This window comes from Ailuropoda melanoleuca, chromosome 11 (assembly GCF_002007445.2).
Source record: "Ailuropoda melanoleuca isolate Jingjing chromosome 11, ASM200744v2, whole genome shotgun sequence".
In the NCBI taxonomy this organism is placed as follows: Eukaryota; Metazoa; Chordata; class Mammalia; order Carnivora; family Ursidae; genus Ailuropoda; species Ailuropoda melanoleuca.
The window spans coordinates 11931711-11944667 of NC_048228.1; the positions used below are offsets into that span (position 1 = coordinate 11931711).

General features: G+C 59.2%; 1 protein-coding gene across 1 annotated transcript in view; it reads left to right on the forward strand.

Annotated features, from left to right (window-relative positions):
* Nucleotides 1-12957, forward strand: part of LOC100470624 (rootletin) — a 53206-nt gene that overhangs the window by 14684 nt on the left and 25565 nt on the right. Inside the window, 5 exon segments of the mRNA XM_034671258.1 lie at nt 193-392; nt 2246-2428; nt 3499-3643; nt 4366-4512; nt 4887-5117. Coding sequence (XP_034527149.1) covers nt 193-392; nt 2246-2428; nt 3499-3643; nt 4366-4512; nt 4887-5117 — 906 coding nt within the window.

Here is a 12957-nt window from a genome sequence, read left to right on the forward strand (position 1 = left end):
GAGAGCTCAGAAGGGCGGTAGGGGCACAGGGAACGGGAGAGGAAACCTAGTCTGGGGGGCTTAGTCCCCTTCTCCTGACCCGGGCCTAGGCTGCAGGGTAGGCTGGTGAACAGATCTGGAATGAGCAGAGAGTAGGGGGCGCTCCGGGAGCTTCCTAGGGCTCCCCCAGACTCAGTGGTTCCCATGCCACAGGACATGCGTGGGCGCTATGAGGCCAGCCAGGACCTCCTGGGCGCCCTGCGGAAGCAGCTCAGTGACAGCGAGGCTGAGCGCCGTGGCCTGGAGGAACAGCTGCAGCGTCTTCGGGACAAGACCAGCGGGGTCACCCAGGCTCACGAGGATGCCCAGCGCGAGGCCCAGCGTCTGCGGAGCACCGTCGACCTTCTGAGCAGGTGCCTGAGGGGTCAGAGGTGGGGCCTGGATCTAATGCCATCCCGAGCCTGTAGGCGTGTAGATTGCACTAACATGGTCATCACTGGCCATGTATGTCTGTTAAGATTTAAATTAATTGAGCATTATTGGGGTGCCTGGGTAGCTCAGTCCGTGAAGCGTCTGCCTTTGGCTCAGGTTATGATCCTGGGGTCCTGGGATCAAGCTCCGGGTCAGGCTCCCTGCTTTGTGGGGAGTCTGCTGCTCCCTCTGCCCCTCCCCCTGCTCATGCTCTCTCTCTCTCTCTCATAAATAAATAAATAAATAAATAAAATCTTTAAATTAATTATTTTAAAAAGTAAGAGTTCAGTGCTTCAGTTGTCCTCACCACATTTTAAGTGCTCGTTAGCCACAAATGGCTGTAGAACATCTCTGTCTCAGAGTTCCGTTGGCAGTGCTAAGAAGTTACCTACTCTCAGCTCCTGATTATTTTTGTTGTTTTGTTGTTGCTGTAACTATAGAATAAAAAGTTTGAAAAATGAAAGGGGAAATAAAAAGGTGGGACCTTGGGGCGCCTGGGTGGCACCGCGGTTAAGCGTCTGCCTTCGGCTCAGGGCGTGATCCCGGCGTTATGGGATCGAGCCCCACATCAGGCTCCTCCGCTGGGAGCCTGCTTCTTCCTCTCCCACTCCCCCTGCTTGTGTTCCCTCTCTCGCTGGCTGTCTCTATCTCTGTCAAATAAATAAATAAAATCTTAAAAAAAAAAAAATCTTAAAAAAAGGCGGGACCTTGTCACAGCCTAATCCCGGTTAATGTGCTGGTTCTGCGTCCCGTCGCGTTCCTGGCAGTGAGGCAGAAGACGCTTCTCGTACACCTACCATGTGCCAGGCTCAGTGCCAGGCGCTTTACGTGTATTATCTCAGTGAGTCTTCCCGTGAAACTCACGCAGTTCGGAGCTGTGACTGTCCCGACCTTGCGAGACTTGGCCAGGCTGACACAGCAGTGTGGCTGGGGGTAAAATTGGAATTCAGGTCCTCTGACAGCAAAACCAGAGCTTCCTGTACCTCGGGAGAGGGCTTTTATGTAGCTGCGTACACAGCGAATGCCTCATTTTGCACGGTGCTATTTTAACGTCGTGTTGTGTGGTTTCTCCCCCCTACCGCCGGCCTTAGAACCTAGTACACATTCGGGCTGCCGCTTCGAGGGTGGAGTTGGGGCCGTGGAGGCGCAGCCAGCGATCAGCCCTCAGCTTGAGCTAAAAACCCCATCTGGCTCGGAAGAGGGGGAGTGACAGACACACATGCCTCCCCCCCTCCTCCTTTGCTGTGACTGCTGGAACTGGGAGAGAAGGCAGCACTCTGAAAATCTCCAGAGTTCCCAGTTGCTGCCCCCTCCCTTCCCTGCTGGCTACCACGTGCTGCTGGCCTGTGCAGCAGGAAGTGTGGCATCTGGGCACACCCAGCTCTATCTTCCAGAATTGAGGGGCTCGGGTGCTCTAGGGGCATTTCCTGGTCATATGGACTAGCAGAGCTGGCAGCAAAATTGTCTGCGACTGTCCTGGAGCCTAGCCTGGCCTCTCCAATCTGGAGAGGTGGAGTGCTTGGGAATAATGCCAGTACCTCCATCCATCCCACTGGGCCTCCGAGTGGGTGGGTTGGGGGAGAAGGAAAGCTGGGTGTCCTCCCCTGGGAAGAGTTGGCTCCGAGGAGATGTGGATGAAGTGAGTCACCCGCGGATGGGGACAGGGAAGGCTTCCTGGAGGCAAGTGCCTTCGAGGTCGGAGGATGTGGCTCATGCTAGGACAGCAGCATGGCTTTCTTCCCCGGCGGGGGCAGCCCCAGCATCCCTTTCAGCGCCCCCTCGTCTCGTCCTGCAGGGAGAAGGATGGCCTGGCCTCCAGCCTGCAGGCGGCCCAGCAGCTGGCCGAGGAGCTGCGGCAGGAGTGCGAGAAGCTGCAGACGGCTCAGGGGGAGCTGCGGCGCCAGCGGGACCGGCTCGAGGAGGAGCGGGAGGACACGGCGCAGGACCGCGCGCGGACTCGCAGGGAGCTGGAGCGCAGGCGAGTAACTTCTGGTCTCCCTGCCAAGGCCGCCAAATGGCCCTTGGGGCTCCCGACGGTATCCCTGGGGGCCACGGAGGACCCACGCCTCCGACCATCTCGAGGAATCTTCACGGCCTCTGATGTAGGGTCTTCCAAGCAGCCCCATTTCAGGAAACAGGCTCGGGGAGGTCGAGTCACTTCCCTGGGATCAGAAGACTGCTGTGAGGGAGGCGTGGATTAAAATGACAGTAGTAATATTCGTATTATTTTTTAAATGGAAAGTTACACCAATAGTATTAATAATAGTATTACCGAGTGCCGGACTCCATTTTTTTTTTTTTAAAGATTTTATTTATTTATTTGACAGAGATAGAGACAGCCAGAGAGAGAGGGAACACAAGCAGGGGGAGTGGGAGAGGAAGAAGCAGGCTCATAGCAGAGNGTATTACCGAGTGCCGGACTCCATTTTAAGCACTGACATTCTCTTGTTCAGCCTTCATGGTACCTCCGTGATAGAGGACCCGTCACTGTCCCCATTTTGGGGATGGTGAAACTGAGGCATGGGAGGGTCATGTAATTNGGACTCCATTTTAAGCACTGACATTCTCTTGTTCAGCCTTCATGGTACCGCCGTGATAGAGGACCCGTCACTGTCCCCATTTTGGGGATGGTGAAACTGAGGCATGGGAGGGTCATGTAATTTGACCAAGGCCACACAGCTAGTTAGTGGAAGAGCCAGGATTCGAACCCAGGCATTCTGCCTTCAGAGTTAACCTCTTACCCCCTGCCCTGCTTTCTCTTCTGAGGCATAAGTGGTGGTGGTGTTTAGTACGTTGTGGTAGTGGGTATTATTCATGTCTCCGCAGCTTTGGGGAGGTACGTCAGGCGCTGTTTTAAGCACTCCGTGGTCAGTAGGTCCTGTATCCTTATAACAACTTCATGAGGCAGCTGTTACCCCATTTTGCAGTTGTGAAAATGGAGGCCCAGAGTCACAGAGCCCAAAGCAGAGGGCTTGGCTGTTCTTGGTAGTGAGGCTCTGGCCTCCAGGGCTCCTGTCTCAGGCCTGGCCCGTACCCTCTGTCCCACAGCCACAGGCAGCTAGAGCAGCTGGAAGCAAAGCGCTCGGGGCTGGCCAAGGAGCTGGTGGACGTGAGGGAGGCGCTGAGCTGTGCCACGCTGCAGCGGGACATGCTGCAGGCTGAGAAGGCCGAGGTGGCCGAGGCGCTGACCAAGGTGGGAGCCCGGATGCTGCACGGCCCCAATCCTGCCTCTGCCCCAGGCCCCAGGCCTTCTCACTCTGGCCACAGACTGACCCCTGCATCAGGTTCACCTCTGACCCGGTGTACGGGCTGATCCCTTCCGCCCGGACCACAGGCTGACCTCTGACCCCAGCCATAGTGAACTGACCTCTATTAGTGGTCCTGTCCTTGCCTTTCTGGATGCTCCTGGGGCAGTGCCTGTCGTTCAGGTCATCCCGTCCCATCTTTGGACGCAGGTCCTGGGGACTGTGAGAGCTGGGGGCACCGTCCTTGGCGGGTACCTGCCCCACCCCTGTAGTCTGGGTCCTGAGCAGTGCCCCCCCAGACCCCACTCTTTGGGACCCTCTGACCCTGGCGTTGCCCTGCATGAGCTGGGGTTCGCCTGCTCCCGCACAGCTCTGCCGTGTGTGGCTTCTTTTGAGTAGCTTCGAAGGCAGCAGGCCTTCCACTGGTGGTTTTCGGTCTCACATATTGTCTCCCTGCCCCCCACCCCACCATCTCGGAAGGGCCCNTGCCCCCCACCCCACCATCTCGGAAGGGCCCGTCTCTCTGCCTCTCGTTTCTCCCCATGCTCCTGCCTCCATCTCTCCACCTTCTCCCATCCCGCGTCTCTGCGCGTCTTTTCCTGCCTCTCTCCGGCTCTCCTCTTTTTCCATCTCTGCCCTCTGACTGTCCCTGGACACCCTGGCCCCGCAGGCAGAGGCCGGCCGTGCGGATCTCGAGCTCTCGGTGACCAAGCTGAGAGTGGAGGAAGCCTCTCTGCGCGACTCCTTGTCCAAGCTGAGCGCCCTCAACGAGAGCCTCGCGCAGGACAAGCTGGGTCTGAACCGCCTTGTCGCCCAGGTATGCTGGGTGCCAGCGGGCCCCCCCTGCCTCGCCCCTCACCCCCTGCCTTGGTGCATATCTCCGCGTACGCCTCTGGCCCTGCGCCTGTCGTGGTCGCTGCCCCTCTTTCTGTCTCTGTTCTGTTCTGACTTCGTCTGTATCGTCTCTCATGTCTGAGAAAGAAGCTCCATGGGCCCTCCTCTCCACTGCCCCCTCCTCAGTGTCCACATGCCCAAGGGACCGCCCCTTACCCCCAGGGGGCCTCCCCTGGGCCGGCTATGGTGGGTGGGTGGGTGGAGAGGAGGGGGCATCCTTGGTCCTGGGTGGGACCCCCTTCTGCAGTTGGGGGGGCTGAGCCGACCTGCTCCTTCGCTTCCATTTGGCTGCCCCAGCTAGAAGAGGAGAAGGCAGCCCTGCTGGGCCGCCAGCGGCAGGTGGAGCAGGAGGCCTCCTTGGCGCGGGAGGAGCGGGAGCGGCTGGAGCAGCTGCGGCTGGAGCAGGAGGTGGAACAGCAGGGCCTGGAGGGCTCCCTGCGCGTGGCAGAGCAGGCCCGGGAGGCCCTGGAGTTCCAGCTTCCCACGCTGCGCCAGGAGCGCTGCCGGCTGCAGGAACAGCTGGCCCAGGTGGGTGTCTGTGGGGGTGGGGGTGGGAGCAGGTGGGAGGGGCTTTCAGGCTCCCAGCCCCCTGCATCCTGTCCTGATTGTGGGTTTAAATCCAGCCCTCCCTTTGCTAGCTGGGAGCCTTGGGCAAGCTACCCAACCTCCCGATGCCTCAGTTGCCCACTCTGTAACATGGGGCTAATAGTTCTTATCACAAAGGATGGTTCTGAAGAGTACACCCTTGTAAGCACTTGGTAGATGGAGGAATCACCACTCAGTAAAAAATCATGATATGATACCAGATGGAGAATTTTTGGAAATGGAATCTTAGACTTTTTAGAACATAGCTGGAAGGCACCGTAGGGCTTTAGGCATCCAGGGACCTTTTTCAGTGTCTGTGCTAGAGGGCCCAGGTTCCTGGGAAGGGGCTTAGGGGATGGGCCATGGGGCACAGGGAGCAGGGCTCCAGGTCTCCACTCCGAGTCTGTTTGGTATGTTCAGCTCCTCCAGAAAGTTACTCCCCAGACTGCGTGAGGACGCTTATATATTTTTGTATGCATGTACGTCGCAGGTCCAGAGAAGGCTGTGATTTGTCCCAAGCACACAGAGCACATCAGGGCAGGGCCTAAGCTTGAACCCAGGTCTCCCACCAGCCCGGCCAGGGCTGGGTTGGGCTCAGGGTTGGGGTGCTGCTTGGTGAGCAGCTGGGAGATTCGGGGAGTGGAGCTCACAGGGCCCGGGCGGGGGCCAGCTCTCCCGGCAGCTGAGCGGGCGGGAACAGGAGCTGGAACAGGCACGGAGGGAGATGCAGCGGCAGGTGGAGGCGCTCGAGCGGGCAGCCCGGGAGAAGGAGGCGCTGGCCAAGGAGCGGGCCGGCCTGGCGGTGCAGCTGGCGGCAGCTGAGCGAGAAGGCCGGACCCTCTCAGAGGAGGCCACTCGCTTACGGTAAGGCCCTTGGGCTCTGCCCAGCCCACCCTGGGGGGTTCTGCCCGGGGCCACACTGTGACCAGCCACACCCTGGCACTGGCCCACAGGGACAGTTATTTAGGAGCCAGGCTTGCCAGCATGCCCTAGCTCGGGCCCTGGATTCCCCAGGGAGCGTGGGCCTGGCTGAGCAGGTAGGCTGGCACCTGGCCCTGGGAGTCACAGTTTCCTGGGGCCCCGGAGGCTGAGTCCCAAGGCCTCAGGGATCGCGTATGCTGCAGCCTGGAGAAGGAAGCCCTGGAGAGCAGCCTGTTTGAGGTGCAGCGGCAGCTGGCGCAGCTCGAGGCCCGCCGAGAGCAGCTGGAAGCCGACGGGCAGACCCTTCTGCTGGCCAAGGAAGCCCTGACTGGTATGGGGACACGTGGGTTGGGGATGGGGAACTCCAGGTTCCAGCTCAGGCCGTAACCTGTCGAGTCCTGGGGTCTCCGGAAGTTGGGAGCACTGGCTTTGGAGTCTGGCTGACCTGAGTTCCAATCCTGCTGCTGCCACTTAGATCTGAGCTTTTTCGGGCAAGCCCCTTCCCTCTCTGGGCCACAGGTTCCTCATCTGACAGTGAGAGGTGATAGCACTCTCCTTCTAAGGCTGTTGCCAGGATGAGGTGAGAAAAGCATGTGAAGACCTTGGCACAGTGCCTGGCTTGGCCAGCGGTGGCTGTTTCTCGTCACCAGGGCGCTTAGAGAGGTCGGAGTTCTGTGCAAAGCCGTGGACTCTCTCAGCCCCACACTCCCAGCCCTGCTTCCCTCCACGTTCCCTGCCCAGTGTCTGAACTCAGGGGTTTCTCTTGCTCAACAAGCGTGGATTAGGCATCCACTTGGGCCGTGAAAATTAACTTTCCCGTCCACCTCTACCTGAGCCAGACAGACCGAGAAAGAGAAATGCCGGCAGAGTCTCTGGAGGGCTTCCGACCCAGGAGATGGCTTCTAGATTGGTCCATGTGGGGTGTAGCTTCCCCATGGTCACGTCCATTAGTGCTGACAGCCCACCAGGCATGTTTATGGCAATCAGTCATTGGAGGAGACGCCTTACGGAAAGCTATGCAGCTTTGTGGAATTACCTGTCTCCTCTGAGCCTCCATTTCCTCCTCTGTAGATTGGGCACAAGATAAGCTACCTTTGTGTTATCATGAACCTGCAGTGAGAGTAGGTCTCCCACGTGCTCAGCCAACGGTCTGACCCCTTGTAAGCACTCAATCCCTAATGGGGGCGGTTATATTTTTGCTTCCTCATGTCATTTCATTCCTTTGATGCCATTCCAGCTAGATAGGGAGGGGGACAGGGCCAATGGAATCACGTGGCAGATGGGGAAACAGGCCCCAGGAGGGCAAGAAGCTTCTCCAAGGGAACACAGCCTAGATCCCAGGGGGGCCCTCTCCCCTCTGGAATTTTGCCCGCACGGCTCATCTGGTTTGAGTCCCAATCCTGTCCCCTCCTCCCATCCCTCCTGTGCAGGGGAGCTGGCAGGCCTACGGCAACAGATGACAACTTTAGAGGAGAAGGCAGCTCTGGACAAGGAGCTGATGGCCCAGAAGCTGGTGCAGGCTGAGCGGGAGGCCCAGGCCTCTCTGCGGGAGCAGCGGGCAGCCCACGAGGAGGACTTGGAACGACTCCAGCGAGAGAAGGTTCGGGCAGCTGGTTGGGGCAGGCAGGGATCTGAACCAGTGTCTCCTCTGTGACTTCAGAGAACTCATCCTTCTCACTCTGCCTCAGTCTCCAAATCTGTGAAATGGAACTTCATCTGTGTTCCAGGGACCCTAAGGGCAGCTGAGAGAATCCACTGGCTATGCCTTATCGGTCATACAGTTTCCCAGGCCCCAAAGCTGGTTCAGCCCCAGCGATCCGGATGCAGGGGATCCACAGCCACATTTGGGAAATGCTGACCTGACTTATAGTAGGAAAGCATCTTCATTCACTGAGAAGTGCTATCTGCATAGGAAAGACCACTCTGGAACCTGAGCACATAAAAAGGCATAGGGCCTGGTTCCTAGAAGACAGAATAGAGCTATTTAAGAACACTGGTTCTAGAATTTCATTGCCTGGGTTTGGACCTGATCTTGGCCACATCCTGGTTAGGTTACCTAGAGTGCCTTCATTTCCCGTCTGTAACAATGGGGACGTGGAGTATCGTGAGGATGAGGGGAGATAATCCAGATAAAGGGTTTAGCATAACGACTGGCTCTTCCTAAGTGCTCCACTGTTATGATGGCACTGAGATACGGTCTGGAGCAGGCCTCGGGGCAGGGGACCTGAGTCACCCATGTCAGACAGGGCTGCCTCTGACAGAGGTTCGGGCTGCCCTTTCTGACCAGTGGGGCGCCAGGGCCCCGTATAGTCTTCTTGGGTTTGGGCAGATAGTATCTCGCTTCTCCAGCAGGTGGCAGCAAAGCATTCGAAGAAGGAGCACTTGTGTGTACTTTTCACAAAGTTGCTAGGGCCTAGGGCTGGGGCCAGGTACCTGCCTGGGACCCCGAGGGGGCCTTTCTTTCCCTATGGGTTCTACCTACCCACCCAGTCCCCAGGGAGCCAAACTCCTGTGTCCTCTCTAACTCCTCCTGCACCTTCTCACTTGGCCTCTTAAGGTCACCGAATCTGTACTCTTCTGTCTAGCGGCTGTGCCGCCCCCAGGCCCCCTTCGTCCCTCACAGCCCATCCAGCTCCTCTCTACCTGAGCCCCAATCCCTATCCTTCTTCTATAACTTCGAACAACTCCTTGAACAAATCCCAAATTCTTATTGTTCTGTGTCACCCTGACTTGAGGCTCTCTCTTGCTCCAGCTGTTCTCAGAATCGGCCCACCCCTCCCTACAGCCCACAGGGCCTGGTCTGGTCTGGCTGCTGCCTGTGACTGTGGTTCCTTTGCTCACCACGTCCCCTCATAGTCCAAGCTCTAGGGACCTTAAATATAGTGTATCTGGTTCCTTCTATCCTCCAGGCCTTCTCTGGGGCTGGACTCTGGGCCTGGGGTTCTGTTTCTTTTCTCTCTTGATTGGCTGACTGCTGCCCTCTCTCCTTCGGGAAACGTTCTCTGACCCCCAGGCCAGGCTGCTGCCACTCCCTGGGGCTTGCACAGCCCGGCGTGTCCCCAGCACAGCCCTGATCACTCACCCCACCTTGTAGTTACCTGGTCGCCGGCCCTGCCCCTCAGGGTTTGGGCTTACAAGCGGCTCTTGCTGCCCTGAGACTGGTGAGGGGCTGCCTGGGCCCAGCCTCGTGGGTCACACGTGCCCGGGCCTGGCCCACAGGAGGCGGCCTGGCGGGAGCTGGAGGCCGAGCGGGCCCAGCTGCAGAGTCAGCTGCAGCGGGAGCGGGAGGAGCTGCTGGCGCGGCTGGAGGCCGAGAAGGAAGAGCTGAGTGAAGAGATCGCCGCGCTGCAGCAGGAGCGGGATGAGGGCCTTCTCCTGGCCGAGAGCGAGAAGCAGCAGGTGTGTGAGCCCTGGTGTGGCCTCCGCTGCTGCCTGAGGGGCCCCTGTTCAGCCACCCGGCAGCTAGGAGCTAGGAGTCCCTCTCTGGGTCTCGGTGTCCTCGCCTGCAGGATGGGGGAGCTCAAGGGGCACGTGGGAAGCGTCGCTGAGACCCATGTCCAGCGAGCCATGCCTCGCATTCGAGACACCGTGAGCGTTGGGTCCAGGAAAGCGGGCCCACGGTCTGCCATCCCGTCTGCCACTGCGGGCTGGCCAGGGTGCCCCCAGGGCTGCCTTCCGAGCAGTCCCCGTGAGGCCTGCATGTATCAGCAGACGTTCCTCAAGAGAACGAGCGCCTGACTTTCTCACGGTGGCATGGAGTCAGGCTGGGCTGCGTCCGCCTCCTCGCGAGCCACGTCCCCCGAGCAAGTCACTACCTCTTGGGTCTGTTTCCTCAACTGTAAAAGGGGAATAGCGAAGGGCAAGAACTGTTGTGGCAAGTTAGTGAGGTTTCTGAGTTGTGTCCGTGTCCAGACTTATTGCTACAGCTGTTGTGCCCTTTTCTGGGGCTACAGAGGGGGTGAGTCTGCACCGCTGCCCTGGGTCCGCCTGCGGTGACCCAGACAAGGTGGCAATCCCCTAGTGGGCACATTTCCCAGGGCAGGGTGCGGGGAAGGGCCAAGCATGCCCCCATGACCAAGCAAGCCCCCAAGGCCGTTTGCTCCCTGCCTCTGCCCAGGCCCTGTCCCTGAAGGAGTCGGAGAAGACGGCACTGTCAGAGAAGTTGATGGGCACACAGCACAGCCTGGCCGCCATCTCCCTGGAGATGGAACGGCAGAAGAGAGACTCTCAGAGCCGGCAGGAGCAGGACCGGGTAGGGCAGGCCAGGCAGGTGGGCCTTCATCCGAGGTGGGAGGCACAGCCCTGTCTGGAGGGACCCCCTGTCTAAGGGGGAGGCATGGCTCTGCCCTGGGGAAGCCTCCAGGCTGTGGGGGAAGCTTCAGCCCTCGCTTGGGAGGCTCCATCAGAGGGAGGCAGCAGAGCTCTGCCCAGTGAATCCTAGCCTGAGGGAGAGAACAGCTACGGGGACAGCACTCACTGGGCATCAAGGGGCCAGCAGACGGTCTGGCCGGGCAGCAGGAGGGGCCGTGTTTGGAGCTGAAGGTGGACAGCTGGGCTGGCCCCGCTGGGAACAGCCGGGGATGGGGTACGGTGGCTCGGAGTCTGAGGAGCCCGCCTGTCCTAGAGCACCGTGAATGCCCTGACGTCTGAGCTGCGGGATCTACGGGCCCAGCTTGAGGAGGCTGCCGCCGCCCACGCCCAGGAGGTGAAGAGGCTGCAGGAACAGGCCCGAAACCTGGACAGGCAGCGGGAATCCTCTGCTCGTGAGGTGAGCTGGAGGCAGCCCTCCCCCCACACCCTGTTCTGGGCAGTGCATTATATGCCACTGGGGACCTGGCCTGCTGGGGTCTAGAAGAGTTTAAGATTTGTCCCTGCATGTGAGAACAAATGAACGGCCAGTGCAGAGATGAGGCAGTAAGCATTTTTGTAGTCCTGTGATGCACGTGTGGGACCCAGGGCACTGGTGGGGGTCCCTGCCCTCTTCGTGTCCCTCCGTAGAAAGATCCCAGTGGGTGATTATTTCAGGCCCAGACCCCACTAAGTCCAGCGTGCTCTGCCCCAAGTCAGAACTGCTACGTCTGGTCTAAGTTGTTGCAGAGCGAGGGGGCAGGTGCCTGTGGCCAGGGATACGGGTGGGCTGGTGCCAAGTCCCAGCTGGAGTGGGGCCTGTACCCTGTCCCGTGACGACCTGCCACCCTCCCAGGCAGAAGAGCTTCGGACGCAGCTGCGCCTGCTGGAGGATGCCCGGGACGGGCTGCGGCGGGAGCTGCTGGAGGCCCAGCGCAAGGTGCGCGAGGGTCAGGATGGCCGCGAGGCCCAGCGCCAGGAGGCCAGCGAGCTGCGGCGCAGCCTGAGTGAGGGTGTCCAGGAGCGCGAGGCCCTGCGGCGGTCCAACGAGGAGCTGCGGGCAGCCGTGAAGAAGGCTGAAAGCGAACGGATCAGGTGGGGTGACGCTAGGGGACCCGTCCCAAGTCCTACACCGAGCCCATCCTGCACACTGGATCTCATCCCTGGAAGCTAACTTCGCCCCCACGGTTCTGGGGACATCACACAGATGGGGAGTCTTTGTCCTTGAACCACAGCTGGGCACTTGGGTGGTTTTAGGTGGTTTTCCTATCTGAAAGAAAGGGTAGGCAAGGTTGGGTCCAGACTCTGACCCCACCTGCTGGTGTCACCCTGGACACTAGCCCCAACCTTGGAGTCACTGGTCTGCTCCTTGCGGCCTCGGGCCTGGCCCCCGGCCCTCCAGGGCATAGCTCAGGAAAGGCCACGTGGGCAAGTAGCACTCGGGGCACCTCTAGGCCAATAGCCGGCCGGACCCACTCAGGGGATTAGGGGAACAGACGTCTGTGTAGATCCACACAGTGTCTCTTCCCGGGACCTGTGGCCGCCTCTGACCTCTGCCTCCCCCCACCCCAGCCTGAAGCTTGCCAACGAGGACAAGGAGCAGAAGCTGGCGCTCCTCGCAGAGGCGCGGGTGGCCGTGGGCAAGGAGGCCGAGGAGCTGCGGGCCGGGCTGCAGGAGGTGGAGCGCGCCCGGCTGGAGGCCCGCAGGGAGCTGCAGGAGCTCCGGCGGCAGGTACCCTCCCCGGGCACTTGCTGCCGGACCAGTAGCACCCCGTTTGTGGAGCCTGGGTCCCTGCATCTGTACAGCCAGGGCCTTGACCTTCAACAAGGCCTCTCAAGAACCCCTGAAACTGTGCAAAAGTGTGTGTGTATGTGTGTGTGTATACATTTGTGTACGTAGTCATTCACATTTCTCCCAGGAGAGGGTCTGGAGCTCTTGTCCAAATCTCAAAGGAGACTAGGAACAAGAAGAGGTGCACACCCTGTGAGATGGGTCAGGGGCTGGCAAACATTGTAAAGAACCCAACAGTAACTGTTTCTGGCGTCGCAGGCCACGCAGTCTGTCATAACCCCCCAACTCTGCCATCAGAGCGAGAAAGCAGCCCCACGATACAGAAATGCGTGGGCATGGGTTCCATTCTGACTTGGTGTATGGACGGTGGAGTCAAGTTTTATATCCTTTTTCACGTGTAAGAAATGTCGTTCTTTGATTTGCTTCCAGCCATTTAAAAACAAACCATTTCCAATTATTTAAAAATACAAAAACCATCCTTTGTTCAGGCTTTCCCAGAAGACTTGCAGAAAAGGCGACAGCCCCACTGGGCTCCTCGGCTCTGCCTTGCCCAGAGCTCTCACAGCCTGACCACCAGATTCTCTTCATCTCCCACCATTGCCCCTGTTTATCCCTTCAGGCCCCTTCCTGTTGTGTGGAAGTCCCGGGAAACCATGGGAGGCCCTGAGAGGAAGTCACAGTTGTGCGGCAGGCTCTTGCTGGGGGCTTTGCATGCTATGGCAC